The sequence below is a fragment of the Carcharodon carcharias genome, chromosome 16 (assembly GCF_017639515.1).
Source record: "Carcharodon carcharias isolate sCarCar2 chromosome 16, sCarCar2.pri, whole genome shotgun sequence".
NCBI lineage: Eukaryota > Metazoa > Chordata > Chondrichthyes > Lamniformes > Lamnidae > Carcharodon > Carcharodon carcharias.
Genome location: NC_054482.1, coordinates 108,788,811 through 108,805,947, shown reverse-complemented (window position 1 = coordinate 108,805,947; position 17,137 = coordinate 108,788,811). Strand labels below are relative to the sequence as shown.

Here is a 17,137-nt window from a genome sequence, read left to right as displayed (position 1 = left end):
TGGCCGGCAGCTCTCTAGTCTATGCAGAGCCAGGAGCTGCAGCGCTTCGGGCTGGGACTGCAAGCAGCCCCCGGTGTCTAAGTCCAGGGATTCCAAGAACAGGTAAGTTTTGGCGGTCTCAGAGTGGGGAAGCCTGGGGGAGTTGACAGATGGGGATTGGGGTGACGACAGAGAGGCTGGGGGCAAAGGGAGGTCCTGAGTTACCGGACCGTATGGGTGGAGGCGCCCGATATTATTAGGAGGTGACCCCCGCCCTCTCGCCCGCCCCCATCTCGTCCGAGGCCTGAACCTGATTCCTTTTCTGGCTTCCCCTATACCCCATAACCCTTCCCAGCCAGCCTGAAAATTGAGGCTGGCAGTAAACGGTTCAATACTTGGCCACATAAGGGCCTCATTGGGGCAAGGGCGGGCAGGTGGTCCGGCCAAGGCCTCTCCTGCCCCAGGGTAACATAACAGGGAGGTGTGCAAGAACTCAACCGAGTGATTTTATGCTCACCCAACCTCCCACCCACAAGCCCGGAGGGTGGGTGTGCATAAAATTCTGCCCATAATCATCATTAAAAAGGCAGCTGAAATAAGAAAATGTAAAAGAGCAAATCCATCCAAAAGAAAATTAAAAGAGAAAACTAATAAAGCCAGTCAAAAAAGGCACTCAGTTTTAGTCTTCAGCAAGCCGTTCAAGATTGGAACTGTGCTCACTAGAGGTACTAATTCACACCGCATACCTTACTTGGACCTGGAAATATCAGAGGTACTTCCTAGTTAGGATTAAGAGGAGTGGGGGTGGTGAACATCAAAATTCATGGCTGACATAATCAGAGATGTTGAGAGAACAGAGCCAAGTTAATGAAAATGGAAATGGGAAAAGATACACAGAAAGAAGCCAAATAGATGAGTTAAACGACAGCATGTAAGAAAGGAAAGGTAAAGAGAAAAAAGTTGTTCTTTTCATTATTTCTTGGCGAATGATAATATTTTTTGTTAAACTTGTGTTAGGAGGTATTTTTACTTGTATGTCACTTTGGTAATACCAGTCACATAATGTTTTAGTTTTGATTACAATAAAAACAAATGGGCAACGCAACCTGTTAAATTTCAGGTAACGTCGATAATTATTGAGTCAATACTTCTGAACTCCAGGGTGAATATATTTGGGATCATAGCCCAAAGATGCGCTGGGGAACCCCCCCCCACCAACCTCATCCCGGAAGTTCCCAGGTAAGGATTGCATGGCAATTGCTTGGGAAGTGCAAACTTCCGATGGGCAACTTCCCTGCACGGAAAACCATCCGAAAATAAGATTTAAATCATAAAATTTGGATGGTTCCGACTGTGTTGAAGCAAGAGCTACCCAGCAAAAGATAGAAAATTTAAAACCTCTTCTAGCTTCTGGGTAAAAATTGTACTCACACCCCCCACGACCACCGACTAGACACCACCACCGCCCACCCCAACACCCCCATGGACTCCCCGCAGCCTCCAGCTATCCACCTCTAAGCTACCCCACCCCTGCACGGACTACCCACCCCACCTGCCCCCACCGCCACCACACCCTCCCCACACCACCACCCCCCCCACCCCGCCCCTGTGAATACTCTCCCACCTGCCAGGCCTAACTCCCCCCACTCAACCCCCAACTCTCCACCCAACCCCCGACTCTCCGCCCAACCCCCCCACTCCCAAGCTCAACTCCCAAACCCAGCCTCCCAACCCAATTTTGCCCACACCCCCACTACGGACCACCCTCACCCTACCGCCTAGAGGGACAAGGGAAGCAGACACATCAGAACACCACTACCTGGAAGTTTCCCTCCAAGCTACACACCATCCTGACTTGGGACTATATCGCCATTCCTTCACTGTCGCTGGGTCAAAATCCTGGAACTCCCTTCCTAATAGCACTGTGGGTTTGCCATGAAACTATTAATGTATATAATGTTGAAATTTTTTTTTTAAATAGAGGTTTAAGTGGGTGTGTCTGGGTGTGTCTTAATTGGATCAAAACCAGCTAGTCTTGGTGCTTTGATGTGTACTAGTTTTGAGATGTAAGAGAGGTAGAGTACACTTGCATTTTGTTGAATAGAGCATTCAAGAAGGGGAGTGAAATTTGGCACCTAGTCAGCAGAGACCAAGCAACGTTTATATTACTAATAAAATTGGTACTATGAAAGGGGTTTTATTGTTAGAAGATGCTGGTGATTCAATGAGAATTTGCATTCAATGAGTTGTGCTGGGTGTAACCGATAGCACTTTTGTGTGTGCAGGGCAGAGGCAATGTAAGATCAAAGCTTGTAACCCTACCATTGCATTTGCAAAGGAACCAAAGTGAAAGGAACCTAATTTTGAATTTGTAAGGCGTATGTGCTTTGCCTGGTGTCTGCTTAAAGTTTATGGGTTGCTGTTGCTTTAGTGGAGATTAGTTTGGGCATTTGTCAAAAGTTATGGTAGTAATAATTTGTAGGAATGTGTATATATCTAATGTGTAAATTAACAAATGTCTCATGTATTTGATGTAAAATCCTCTCGAGAACTGATGGTCTGATTCCTGAATTTAGAGCTGCATCTCAAACATACCACTTAAAATTATAGGTTATGACAGTTGTTTAAAGTTTCCCTCGGATTTTTAAATAACTCAGCCTTACCAATTGCTGTGTTATAACAGTGTACCTACACCGCATGGACTACAGTGGTTCAAGAAGGCAGCTCACCATCACCTTCTCGAGAGCAGCTAGGGATGGGCAATAAATGCTGGCTTAGCCAGCGAAGCCCACATCACTGAAATGAATTTGAGAAAACCTTTACACTTGGCTGGACCTTTAATCTTACCTGCTTAATAGAAGCTAGTGCCATAAAAAAGTGGGTGTGGCTTATTTACCTGTGATTGAACTGTCCTCGACTGCAGGCCCCGGGAGCATGCTGCACTGCATAGATTTCACCCATCCTGAGTGGGAAGGTTGGGCAAGATAGGATCGTCTGGATTTTCAGGTAAATAATTTTGAGCGGACTGGCAATCCAACTCAATTGCCACTCCATCATAGCTTAAAGCCCATTGTATTCTGGGAAATTGTGCACATGTGCCATTTAACAATTTAATGTAAAAGTTGCTTTTTTCAAGTGGGGAGGGAGCGTCGTACGTTGTAAGAGCTGCTGTCTCTGCTGCCCTCTCTGTTGGAGCGGTGTAAATAAAGTGTCTTCAACATGGCTGCTTACAATTGAGTCCACATGCATGAATATTTTTTTAGTGCAGAACACCACATGGTACCTTCTTGAGAGGAAAGGAGAAAACCAGTGAAGATAAATCGGATAATGAGCAGCTTCAACCTGAATATCACATTCATCGCAGCTACATCAAAATAGATTCTGAGCCCAAGCACAGAAATGGAAACTAAAGGATGAATAGTTAATTTATTAAAATACCCATTTAGGGGTTTTCATTTATATTATCTCATTTTTTTGAACTTACTTTTGCACCTATTCATTAATCAGAAATGCCCATTAAGAAACTTACTTTGTCGTCCAAGTTACATTTCTCCAGGGAGCTCCTAGCTCTGGAAAACACGGATAAATAGAAATCAGAGTTAGTGTCAGAAACGTAACTGCACCTCAGCTATTCCTGGAAAAACGAAGGAGTCCTCACCTTCCACACGGTAAACTTCACATTCCACAGGATCTATATCGCAGCCAGAGAGGTCACGTTCATATAAATTGTAGGACTGTGGAAATTTCAATTGCAATACAACAGCTTTGCCTTTGACCAGAAACTGAAGTATTCCTCCGAAATTGGGACCACAGGATATATGATTACAAATAGCCTCAGCACCTTGGTTTATGGCAAGCTTCTTTGGCGTTCCTTCTGCCTTTTCGTCACTTAGTCGAAAGAGAAAAGCCTTGTTATCCTTCACGTCAAATCCTGAAGTATCAAAATCTTTACTTGTGTAACCTCCGAAAACATAACCAGCTTTGTTGTACCCGACGGTTAACGTGGGTCCTTGCTTATCACATTTAGCATGGAACACGTCAGCTCTGAAACCATGAACTCTTGCTTTGTAAAGTAAATGTAAGTTTACTTTCCCAAGAAGTTGAGACAATTCTTTCCGATTTGCAGTTGTGAGCCAAGGCTTTACATCAGGCATGCTGAAACCTAGAAAACATTTGATTAAAATATATTTTATTCAACGCGATGGCTTGAATTTAGTTTGCCCAAAAAAACACCTCATGGAAATAATCTATCAGATCCTGTAAGGGGCTCTCTGTGGTGTTAACGTTGGCTCAGTTGTAGCACTCACGCCCTTTGGTCAGAAGGTGGTAGATTCAAGATCTACTGGAGAAGAATTATCACATAACCCAGTCCAGCAGTTCAGTGCAGTACTGAGGGGGAGCTACACTACTGGAGCTGCTATCTTCTGGCTGAGACGTTAAGGCCTGGTCTGCCCTACATGATCCCATGGCATTATTTTGAAGAAGTTCCTTCACTGTCGCTGAGTCAAAATCCTGGAACCCCCTCCCTAACAGCACTGTGGGTGTACCTACACCAGATGGACTGCAGCGGTTCAAGAAGGCAGCTCACCACCACCTTCTCAAGGGGAACTAGGGATGGGCAATAAATGCTGGGCCCAGCCAGCGAAGCCTACAGCCCATGAATGAATTTTTTAAAAGTGCAGGGGTATTCTCCCCGGTTGCCTGGCCAATGTTCATGCGTCAAATTTTATGATGCATTTCCTATATTGCAATAGTGACAACACTTCAGGAAAAAGTACTTAATTTGCTGAAACTTGAATTACCTTTAAGCAAAATGGCCACAGATTTGCACTAAATGCGGTGCAGGGCAGGAGAAAGAATGTTTTACCCACCGGCCGCAATGGTCGGTTTTTCACGCCATATCATCCCAATCCTGCCTCATTAATCATCCTTCCCGGGAAACATGCTGGGTCACTGGCAGGTGGCCTCCAATTCACCTGCCTCAAGGTCAACTTGCTGCTTCCTCACGCTGGGCGCCATATTAAAATGCAACTGCACCCACACCTCTCAGTGCTTCCGACCCAGGGCTGCAACACAGAAGACAAGGCCCGAAAGGCAAGAAGGCTGCAGCACCTCCACCCTGCGCCCCCCCCCCCCGCCAACCCTGGCTTCACGTCACTGGAATGCCTTTTGGACTCAGTGGAGTGCTGCTGCAAAGTCCCCTACCCCCTGCTCTGGGCAAAGGCCAGCAAGCAAGGTCACCAGTCCAACATGGGAGACGGGTGGCAGCAGTGGTCAGTGTCAGTGCCCTGCAAGAGTGGACAGCCAACCGGTGAAGGAAGAACGGTCTCTTCTATTCCACCAGGCTAAGTCACTCTTCTCATTGCTCTCAACTCACAACCTCATCACACATCCACAGGGATCTCACACCTCAAGGGACAACACCACTAACTCTCACACACTCCCTCACATCTCCATCATATCCTCTTGAGCTCGTGTCCTTATCCTGTCCATGGCTGCGCTCACCACACAAACATTCCACGCGGTGCCATGCGTCCTGCTCACACACTCTCCATCTGTTTCCGTGCAGGAGAAGCTGGCTCACAACAGCAGGGAGAGGTCCCAGACCAGGAGTGGAGTGGCCCACATTAGGTCCCTCACTCACTTTGAGGAGCGTGCCATCGTGCTGACTGGTGAGGACATGGACTGTGCCTTAGGCGACAGTGAGGTCAGCGGCAAACACCCAAGTGAGGATCCTGCTCCTCTCTCAACACAACTGTAAGTGCTCTCTCCCTCTCCTGTTTTTGACTCTGCTGCCATGCACTAATTATCTCTGAAAGAAACAAAAATTGCTGGAAAAACTCAGCAGGCCTGTCAGCATCTGTGGACAGAAAGACAGAGTTAATGTTTCGACTCTTCTTCAGAGTCATATGGACTTGAAATGTTAACTCTATCTTTCTCTCCACAGATGCTGACAGGCCTGCTGAGTTTTTCCAGCAATTTTTGTTTTTGTTTCAGATTTCCAGCATCCGCAGTACTTTGCTTTGAAATAATTGTCTCTATTTCGGTTCACAGGGAGCTCTGCCAAGCAACCGACACCCTCAGCCAGCCACTCCCTCAGCTCCATCCACGTCCTCATCTCCAGCCAAAAGGACTCCTCCTCCATTGAAGGCCTAGAAATAGGCAGCCTGAAAGTCCCGTCCCAGCGCACCCTCCACCAGCGCAGAGACACACACCTCGGTGGAATCTAGACCTAGAGCAGGCTCAGGTTCACAATCTGGCAGTTACTGCACGGACGCGTGTCCACAGCAGGGAGAGACAGGTTCAGCCGAGCTCCCCGGTACTCAGAGGACAGCTGGGGAAGAGGCATCTGTGAGCTCCGAGTCAGAGGGCGAGCCTCTGGATTCAGCCTTCAAACTCACTGTGGAGAGTCAGAAGGCAGGGGAACATCACACAAAGCTGTTGGAAGCCCCTAATAGAATGGCATGCAAATAGGAGTGTGTCCACCTGCTCTGTGATGAAGTGGTGCTCACATGTACACGCATGGAGGTCTCCGTGGGAAGGATGGTGCAGTAAAGTGAGGTATCCTGTCCCTTTAAGAGAATGCAAGTGTAATAATCATGTGACAGCACTGATGAATAAAGTGTGGGAATCTGTGAACTGTAAGTCTAGTCTGAGCGCACAGCCTCAGAGGAAAGGGAAGAACAGAGATGAGGAGAAACTTCTTTAGCCAGAGAGTGGTGAATCTATGGAATTCATTGCCACAGAAGGCTGTGGAGGCCAGGTCATTGAGTGTGTTTAAGACCGAGATAGATAGCTTCTTGATTGGTAAGGAGATCAAAGGTTACGGGGAGAAGGCAGGAGAATAGGGTTGAGAAAGTTATCAGCCATGATTGAATGGAGGAGCAGACTCGATGGGCCGAATGGCCTAATTTATGCTCCTATGTCTTATGGTCTATGGTCTTTTGGAGGTTTCTGAGTGAGCACGTATGATCTGGTGCTCTGCCTTTTGCCTCAATAAACCATCACTGTTTATTCTTACATCAGTCTCTCCCTGCAGAGAAAGGCTAAAACAACACTATAAAGGCAGAAGGAAAAATCATGAAATATGCCTCATGAAAGAGCCAGAAGAAATAGAATCAGACATCCATTCGTTATATAACCTCTAAGTAGGTAGAACTGAGCCAACCAAGTAGCCATTACAGTTAACGGACAAGCCATTAGGATGGAAGTTAATACGGGAGCATCGATGTCCATCATTGGAGAGCATACATTCAGGTATCCGATTAAAGGAATCCATCCTTTGAAGTCAGAAGTTTTGGATACAAAGCTGAGGACATACACAGGTGAAGAAATAAGTCTGAAAGGGTTATGTCGGGTCTTGGTGACATATGGAGTTCAATCTGAAAGGTTGCCCTTGTTAGTGGTGGCTGGAGAGGGCCCCAGCTTAATAGGCCGCAACTGGCTTGAAAAGATTAAATTGAAATGGGCCAAAATTTTCCAAATTACAAAGAAAGGCTTACAGGAATTGTTGCAGATGTATACTTCCGTTTTCAAAGACGAGTTAGGAAGGATTCAAGGGCTACAGGCCGAGATCCATGTACACCCAAAGGCAATCCTTAGGTTTATAAGAGCCAGACCAGTCCTTTACGCTCTACGGGACAAAATTGAAACCGAACCGGATAGAATGGAAAAATTGGGCATCCACAACCAGTACAATTCTCTGAGTGGGCAGCACCCATCGTACCTGTACTGAAGCCAGATCAAAGCGTGCATTTATGCGGTGACTATAAGCTAACTGTCGATAAGGTGGCCAAACTTGATAGACGCCTGATACCCAAGATTGAGGAATTGTATTCGAAGTTGGCAGGGGGCACCACATACGAAATTAGACATGAGCCATGCCTACCAGCAGGTAGAGTTGGAAAAGGACACTAGGGAACTCATCACCATTAATACGCACCAAGGATTGTATCAATACACACGTCTGCCCTTTGGGGTCTCCTCGGTGTGTACTATTTTCCAAAGAACAGTGGAAAACTTGCTCCAGGGATTGCCCCATGTTATCGTTTACTTGGATGATGTATTGGTCACGGGACTGACCACTGAACACTTAGCAAATCTAGAAGAGGTGCTCAAACACTTCGCACAAGAGGGGGTACGTTTAAAACAAGAGAAGTGTCTGTTCCAAGCTGAGGAGGTAGTTTACTTGGGCCACAAGGTTGATGCCCAGAGCCTGCATCCTGTGGAAGACGAAGTCCAGGCCATTCGCAAGGCACCTGCCCCGAGAAGTACCACTGAGCTCAAGGCCTTCTTCAGCATGGCAAACTACTACGGCCGACTCCTCCCAAACCTCTCGACTGTGCTGGCCCCATTGTATGGCCAGCTTAGGAAGAACCAGAAATGGAGTTGGCAAGCCCCGCACCAGGGTGTCTTTCTGAAAGTGAAATGATTCTTAAGATCGTCGGCCTTGTTGGTCCACTTTGACCACAAGAAATAATTAATTTTAACATGTGATGCGTCCCCTTATGGAATAAGGGCTGTCTTTTCACATCGGATGGTGGATAGCTCTGAACGACCCATTGGTTATACATCTCGCGCACAGTGTCGCAGAGTGACGATATTCCCAGATTGAAAAGGACGGCTTATCTATTTTGTTCGGCATCCAGAAGTTTTATCAATATCTCCATGGTCGCCATTTCCACATTATAGCTGACCACAAGCCCCTACTGGGATTATTTGGAGAAGACAAAGAGATACCACCTATCTCACCAGCTCACATCCAGAGATGGGCACTAATATTAGCCGCCTACGAATATACTTTTGTTCACCATTCGGGAACTCAAATCGCACATGCCGACACACTAAGCCGCATTCCCCTGCCAGCTAATAACAGGGAGGCTCCGATTCCCCAGGAACTGGTCTTAGTGCTAAATTTTCTGGATTCCTCCCCTGTTCAGGCCAGACAAATCCGTGAGTGGACAAGCCGGGACCCACTATTGTCTAATGTCTGGGGGCAGGTCTTGAATGGTTGGTCAGGTGGATCTAAATCCGAGGCAATGAAGCCCTATCCTGATCGCAAATATGAACTCTCCTGCCAGGACGGCAAATTACTCTGGGGAGCAAGGGTTATCATGTCCCCGAGGGGCCGAAGGCCATTATTAGCCGAGCTACACAACGCTCACCCAGCCATTAGTAGAATGAAGATGCTCACACGCAGCTATTTGTGATGGCCAGGCAGGGACTTGGATATAGAAACCCTGGTCAAAAGCCGTCCTCAAAGCCAACAGGTGCAAAAATTCCACCCCCCACCCCAACCCCTTAGCTCCACTGCACCCATGGGAATGGCCCGAGCGGCCATGGGTGTCCCTCCACGTCGATTACTTGGCACCTTTCTTGGGCACAATGATCCTTTTACTGATTGACTATCACTCCAAATGGATGGATGTCTGGAAAGTCTGGCCATACACATCGGCTACCACCACAGACCGTTTGCAGCAGGGTTTTGCAGTGTATGGGTTGCCGCAGCTCCTTGTGTCCAACAACGGGACCACTTTTACCAGAAAGGAGGTCCACAGGTTCACGACCCCTAATGGCATTACCCATATCAAAACCTCACCCTACCACCCAGCATCGAACGGCATGGCCGAGTGGGCAGTCCAAACCTTTAAATCCGGATGGAAGGGGATTCCATCGGCACAAGATTGTCCCGGTTCTTGTTCGCATTCTAGACCACACCACACACACTGACCAGCATTACCCCTGCACAACTACTAATGAAGAGACGTCTCCACACCCGCCTGACCCTTATCCGGCCAAACTTAGAGGGTAGGGTGGAGAAAAGCCAAGAGGCGCAGAAGACCAGACACGATGGTCATGGTCACCAAAGAACTTTCATGGTGGGAGATGTGGTCCTTGCAAAGAACTTTGGAGATGGACCCAATTGGCTGTTAGGCGAGGTGAGTGCAGTAACTGGACCCATCTCCTATGATGTATCAGTAAACGGCCGAATAATTAGACGACTCATGGAGCCGCAAAAGAACATTAGGCCCACAAGAAGAAATGCAGTCTTCATCTTGAGTTTGTGCCACATGTAGAGGACAAGTCACACAATTTGGAAGAACCGGTGGGGCCTGTGGGACTCGAGGAGTTCGGGGGGGACAAACCTGCCAATTTCCACTGAGGAATCGAGTGGACAACTGTCCCCTGAGAAGGAGGTCTCGGAAAGACCAGCCGAGGTTGTTGAACTGAGATGCTCCACACATCCTAGAAAGCCTCCTGAGAGCCTTGACGTGTAAATAGTTATTGTGTAAATAGTTAAAATGTTTTAAGGTTGTTAGCTGTACTTTTGAGTAAAGGGGAGGGGGTGTGGTAAAGTGAGGTACCCTGTGCCTTTAAGATAATGTAAGTGTACCGATCATGTGATAGCACTGACGAATCACTGTACAATGCGGACAACTGTGAACTGTAAGTCGAGTTCTGGAGGTTTCTGAGTGAGCACGTATGATCTGGTGCTCTGCCCTATGTCACTACCAACCATCATAGTTTATTCTTACATCAGTCTCTCCCCATTTTTCATTGCAAGCAGCAATTGATGAGAATATAGAAAGGCGTGCAGTTAGAATTCGGTTGGCCAACGAACAAATTTACCCATGACATAAAAGATGGCAGATGCCATGGAGACCCTGGTCCAGCAGAGCACGGAGACGCACACTGACCTGCACTCCATCACAGTAATTATGGGTGACTTCCTGCAGTGGAAATGCGAGGGGGGAAACGGACCACTTGGACGTCCCTCTAGGTGCTCCTCCCCCTCAAGGAGTCAGGCCGGGGCCCTCAGGCACCCGAAGGGAGGAGAAGCAGCAGCTGGACACCCCTGGGTCATCCACTCAGGAATCTCAGAGGCTGTCCACTCCTTCTGAGTCCCTTTTACTGTGACCCCTTCAACCGCATCCTCTGTCAGCACAGAGGGAGCAGCTGGCCCACAGGAGGACAGCCAAAGCAAGCCGGGGCCCTCAAGGCCTCGGCTCTCCAGAGGCTGCTCACCAAAGTCATCAGAGGCAACAGACCCACCATTGCACAGGCTGTCTCCACCCCTGATGCGGATGTCAGGGCAGCACCTAGACGTGTTAGGCCTAGAAAAGTTAAGAAATTCTGATCATAATTGGTTGCACGGGCGAACACATTTTGTTACTTTATAATCTGGTGTCTTTCAGCTTCATGCACAGGCTTCACGAGTCCTCCCCCTGCATACCACCCCCCCTCCCCCCATGCTTAGCAGCATGCAGCTGGCCCATGAGTGATTCTGGTGGGAGAAGTGATGGAGTGTATGTGTGTGTGTATGTGTGTGTGTGTGTGTGTGTGTGTGTGTGTGGTAGGGCCTCTCTGAGCCTCATGCAAGCTCTCTCCCCTGGTCGCAGATCCTTCCCCCATCACATGCATCTCAATGTTCTGGGCATTTTCAACATTGCCTGCTGGGGTTCTCCTTCAGTTGTCCATCTGAGCCAACCTGCATCTCCGCCCACCCACTGACCTCACTCCCTGGCAGCACCTGTTCCCACCCAACACGAGACTCCGACCACTTTCGGATTTAGAAGCATGGTGCTGGTAAATTGTCTTTAGCTCCCCCGGTCCCCCATGTCCTCTCCCCCATCACTGTCGAGCCCCCGGGCATCACCTCCTCAACCCTTTTTGTTCCGGGATGTCCAGGTGATTGTTCATGTTCCTTACTGGCCCAAAAATCCCAGCCCCATCCACATTGACCTCCCCAACCTCTTCCTCCCCACCCCCAGGGTCTGCCTCCAAGTCCCCACCAACCACCCTCGCCGTCCCTTCTACCGATACCATCATGCCCTCTCCCTCCCACCCTACCACCTCACTCTAGCCTCATTCATTCCCACCATTCCCTCCTACCATGCCCACCCCACCCTCATCTTGCTCCCAAGAAGGCAGCCATTGGCTCCACAGAGCCCTCCCTTGCAACTTCACCTGGACATTCCCACCCCTTAGGCCCTCCTCCCCCCTTACTCCTTCCTCCTGGACTCCTACCCCCCTCCGAACTTCTACCCCCAAAGTCCTGCCCCCCTCCGAACTGCTTCCTCCACCTGAAGTCCTCCCCTCTCTGAACTCCTTCCCCCCTCCGAACTCCTTCCCTTACACCTTCCTCCCCCCTTATACCTACCTCCCCAGTTACTGTATTCTCCTCCGTTACACCCTCCTCCCACCGTACTCACTCCCCCCGCAACCTCCCCCTCCGACACCATCATTCCCCAACTCCCAACCTGCACCCCCAACACCATCGATCCTCCCCTCCCAACCTCACCCCCCCACCCCCTCCCCACCGATACACCTTCTTCTCCCAACCAAACCTGGGCCTTCCTCTCCCGCCCTTCTTGACGATAAGTCACGGCTTCCACACGTCACACTTGCGTTCTACACCAGCGTGTTTTCCCGCCGACGTAGGCAGTGAATTTGACGTGGGGGGTGGGGAGGGGTGGGGGGGGGTGGTGATTCTGGTGAGCAGGGCTTCTAATGATATGCAGATATATTAAAATGAAGCTCCCAACATGCGGCGACAGTGGCAATTGCGGCCCATCACTGACGGGTGGAGCGGACAATTGCAAGCTGGTGGAAACTAATTTTTGGCCTTCCCATCATATTGTCTGCTCACGTCGCCATGACGCCCAGTGCCAACAGGCACAGAAAACTCCGCCCTTAAACTCCCAAATGAATATGCTAATTAATTATACATCAGCTAACACAAGTTCCACAAACACAATCAGTTATTTATAGGCTCTCAGCATTCTCAATTCCCAGTGCTTTTATCAAAGGCAATCCTCAATCCCAGCACCTTGCACTGACTACTCAAATTTATCTTAATATCTATACCACCCCCACCTCCGGTCTTACTTTAGTAATCTCCACCTCCTGATTTTCTCATCCTATTTGAGTTTGTGCGTCCTTGCTGTTATACAGCACTCTGGTCCACAGGCAATCACTTACCTGCTGAACACAGACCACAGGTTCACCGTTGTCACAGGGTGAGCGTCCTTGAATTCTGTACCCAACAGACCTGTGAAAGCAGGTTCAGCCCAAGAGCTGCACTGGTTTAAGAAAGAAGCATATCGCCAACAGCTGGTGTTAGCTTTCGGAATAGAATCTGATCCTTCCAGCATTTCCCACACCCCAAGGACAAAGGTCTTTTTAAGCCCTCCCCCAATACTTCATCAACTGGGTTTCACCATTAGCAGCCACTGGCATATCACTGTCAGAACCTATACAAAGTCATGTCAACATCAAAATAACTTGAACTTCAATCTAATCAATTGCTCCCCAATCTCCCCAGTGCTTGGCTCAGTGCTGGACCCAGCACACAATGGGCAAAATTCAGGCAAATTTCTGCTTAATTTAGTCTCCTCTTGCATAAAAAGACATAAAAGCGAGACATTCATTCATTTAGCGCCAGGCATCTCAAGCCAATGAAGCACATGTGAAGCTACACAGCTGTGAAGTGTAAGTCACAGTTGTAATGTTGGACACACAGCAGCTGAAAAATCGTAGAGCCAAGTGCCAAAAATGGAAGTAAGATAATGAGCAGATAATCTATTTACTTTTGTATTGTTACCTGAGGCCAAGTAATATTGGCCAGGACACCAGGGATAACACCCCAGCTCTTCTTCAAAAAGTGCAATGGATCATTTACAGGCAGGCAGATGGGGCCTTGATTTAACATCTGATCTGAAAGACAGCAGCTCCAACAGTGCAGCACTCCCTCAGTACTGCACTGGAGTGTCAGCCTTGATTTTTGTGCTGACAAGCCCTGGAGGGGGACTTAAACCCAAAACCATGTGAGGCAGAGGCGGAGAGAGCCGTCAATTGGCTGACACACATCACACTCATTAAGTGCAACAGAGAGGAAAAAAAATCAACATATACCCTTTCAATTCATTTCAGTACTTTACACACCACTATCAGATCCCCTTATTTCCAGAGAACGTATGATCAGACGTAGGCCATTCAACATTCCAACCTCTTTGACCCTTAGGTTAGATTAAGGGTGACCTGCAACGCAAATCTGTTTACCTGCCATGGGTCCAATTCCCTTAGTATCCTTACGTAAGAACTCTAGCATAAACGGAGTGACTCTCATTTCTAATACAAAAAAAACGATCACAGAACACTCACCCCTCAAAGTGTCCCTGTCTTTAAAAGATTGAATCTGTGGCTGCACCAGTTCTCCATGCACAGGCACATCCTGTTCTCAATGAGAGATCTGACGTGCCCGTCCCTCACAATGTACAAACTCAGAAAAATCGTAACACTAATCAAAGCCGCGGATAACACGTTACCTTGACTTCGGCATACAATTACCTACCCGAGTTCTCAAACAGGCTTAGAAATCTGCGGGTGCCTGTTCCGAAAACAAATTCCTGGCTGACTGAGGTTCAGAATTAGTTTCAGTTTCATTTCCAGCAAAACCAAACCAGGAAATCGAAATCGCAACTGATAGAGGCATCCAGCTGCAAGTCACTTCGTATTCCCGAAGAAACACTCCCTGTGAATATTAACACACTCCACGCTCCCTGTGAATAATAACACGCTCCACGCTCCCTGTGAATATTAACACGCTCCACACTCCCTGTGAATATTTACACGCTCCACGCTCCCTGTGAATAATAACACGCTCCACACTCCCTGTGAATAATAACACACTCCACACTCCCTGTGAATATTTACACGCTCCACGCTCCCTGTGAATAACACACTCCACACTCCCTGTGAATAATAACACACTCCACGCTCCCTGTGAATAATAACACGCTCCACGCTCCCTGTGAATAACACACTCCACACTCCCTGTGAATAATAACACACTCCACGCTCCCTGTGAATAATAACACGCTCCACGCTCCCTGTGAATATTAACACGCTCCACACTCCCTGTGAATATTTACACGCTCCACGCTCCCTGTGAATATTTACACGCTCCACGCTCCCTGTGAATATTAACACGCTCCACGCTCCCTGTGAATATTAACACGCTCCACACTCCCTGTGAATATTTACACGCTCCACGCTCCCTGTGAATATTAACACGCTCCACGCTCCCTGTGAATATTAACACGCTCCACACTCCCTGTGAATAATAACACGCTCCACGCTCCCTGTGAATATTAACACGCTCCACACTCCCTGTGAATATTAACACGCTCCACACTCCCTGTGAATATTTACACGCTCCACACTCCCTGTGAATATTTACACACTCCACACTCCCTGTGAATAATAACACGCTCCACACTCCCTGTGAATATTAACACGCTCCACACTCCCTGTGAATATTTACACGCTCCACACTCCCTGTGAATATTTACACGCTCCACACTCCCTGTGAATAATAACACACTCCACACTCCCTGTGAATATTAACACGCTCCACACTCCCTGTGAATAATAACACACTCCACACTCCCTGTGAATATTTACACGCTCCACACTCCCTGTGAATATTTACACACTCCACACTCCCTGTGAATATTAACACGCTCCACACTCCCTGTGAATATTAACATGCTCCACACTCCCTGTGAATATTTACACGCTCCACACTCACCGAGACGGAGCGGCAGGGTTAGGAATGTTATGAAGGTGTAACTCATTTGGGAGTCAACCAATTAAACTAAATCAACAAAATAAGGGATAAAACAAGCACAGCTCCTAAGTCAGGTCAGCCGTAAAACCAAGGACAAAGTTTAAAGGAAACTTACAAACATCAAACTAAAATGTGATTAAAGGGGTCAATAAAACACCCGAGTTCCCGTGGTGCCCACCGGGCATGGAAGGCCTCGAGAGTGCTGGCAGACACCGCGTGCTCCCTCTCCAGGGTCACCCAGCCGCAAACGTAGCCGTGGAAGAGGGCCAAACAGTCGGGAGGGATGACCCCCTCGATCGCCCACTGCCTGGACCTGCTAATGGCCAACTTGGCCAGGCCCAGGAGCAGGTTCACGAGGAGGTCCTCCTCCTTCCTGGCCCTACACCCCCCAGCAGCACCGGGTGTCCGTAGATCAGGAGCGTGGGGCTGAAGTGCAAACAAAACAGTAACAAAAGGTTTTTTAAGTAACTGAAAAGGGAGTGCAGCCTACCACACCCTATACAAACATAGTCCACAGACTCCACGAGACCACAAAAAGGGCTGGTATCCTGGGAGTCTGTGAACCTACACATTCTCCGATTGTAAGGGACTGCTGCGTGCAACACCCTCCAACCCAGGTCCCTGATAGAAAGCGGGAGGACACCTCCATAGAGGGCCCCCTAATGGGGGCTCCGCCGCCGGACGGCAACAAGGCACGCCAGGGCATGTCCGGGCGGCGGACAAGGGCGAGAAAATGGAAGGTGTGCAGCAGCAGTCCGTACAAAAAGCTCCTCCACGCCATGCCAAAAGGCACAGAGGGCATGTCCCCGAGGCGGCTCATATTGCAGGACACCAGCACCCGAGGAAGGGTTTGGGGCTTGGGGCCAATGTGGAATCCCGTCCGAACAGGGGAACGCTCAGACGGAAGACCACCGCGCACCTGGGCCACTTCGAGACCTAAAATTACATCGGGTCCAAGCACGACCATTCTCAGGTCATGGATGGCATCAGCTGCGACCTGGACACTCACAGACATGCGACGCGCCAACTCCTGCAGGAGCATCCAGTCCAGTCCTCCGTCATCCAGCACGTCCCCAATCCTGGTCACCCCTGCAGCCACAGCCTTCTTCTCTGCCAGCCACTGAAAAGGAGGGAGAGGCAGATTCCTGAGCAGTGGCTCTCTGATGATAGCTGCTACTCCTGACGGGGGAGAGCTGCATTGCGAGGCGACCACGTTACAGACTTTGACCAAGTCCTGCTAAAAGACAGGCAACGCCTGCAAGGAGCCACTGAGGCCCCTCTGCTCTATAAACAGGAGCTGCACGTCATAATTCAGGCCGTGCACCTGGTGGAAGAAATGCACGTGATAGTGGGGTTGGCAGGTACGCAGCGTAGCCGGCATCCCTGCTAAGGGCAAAATCTCCTGCCCAGAGTTCTCTCATTCCCTTGATGTGCTCTCAGTACCTCTATGGAGGGGCTGGCCCCCATCTTTTCAGCGTCTGTGATCACTGATGCTGTGCTCCAGCTCCTGAAGGGCTGAGGTGCTGA

At 48.9% G+C, this 17,137-nt stretch overlaps 1 protein-coding gene across 6 annotated transcripts in view; it reads right to left on the bottom strand.

The window, feature by feature from the left end:
* LOC121289289 (interferon-induced protein 44-like) overlaps nucleotides 1-14,696 on the bottom strand; it is a 47,091-nt gene extending 32,395 nt beyond the window's left edge. Inside the window, exons 1-3 of one of the 6 annotated variants that reach the window (XM_041208593.1) lie at nucleotides 14,333-14,696; nucleotides 3,638-4,141; nucleotides 3,509-3,548 (exon numbers count right to left, since the gene is read on the bottom strand). In XM_041208593.1, the coding sequence (XP_041064527.1) occupies nucleotides 3,509-3,548; nucleotides 3,638-4,133 (536 nt within the window). In that variant the 5' untranslated portion in view covers nucleotides 4,134-4,141; nucleotides 14,333-14,696. Of the gene's footprint in view, nucleotides 1-3,508; nucleotides 3,549-3,637; nucleotides 4,142-14,142; nucleotides 14,294-14,332 lie in introns of those variants that run through there. The other 5 variants (XM_041208592.1, XM_041208591.1, XM_041208595.1 and 2 more) reach the window with 5 other exon arrangements.
* Nucleotides 14,697-17,137: the final 2,441 nt, after the last annotated feature.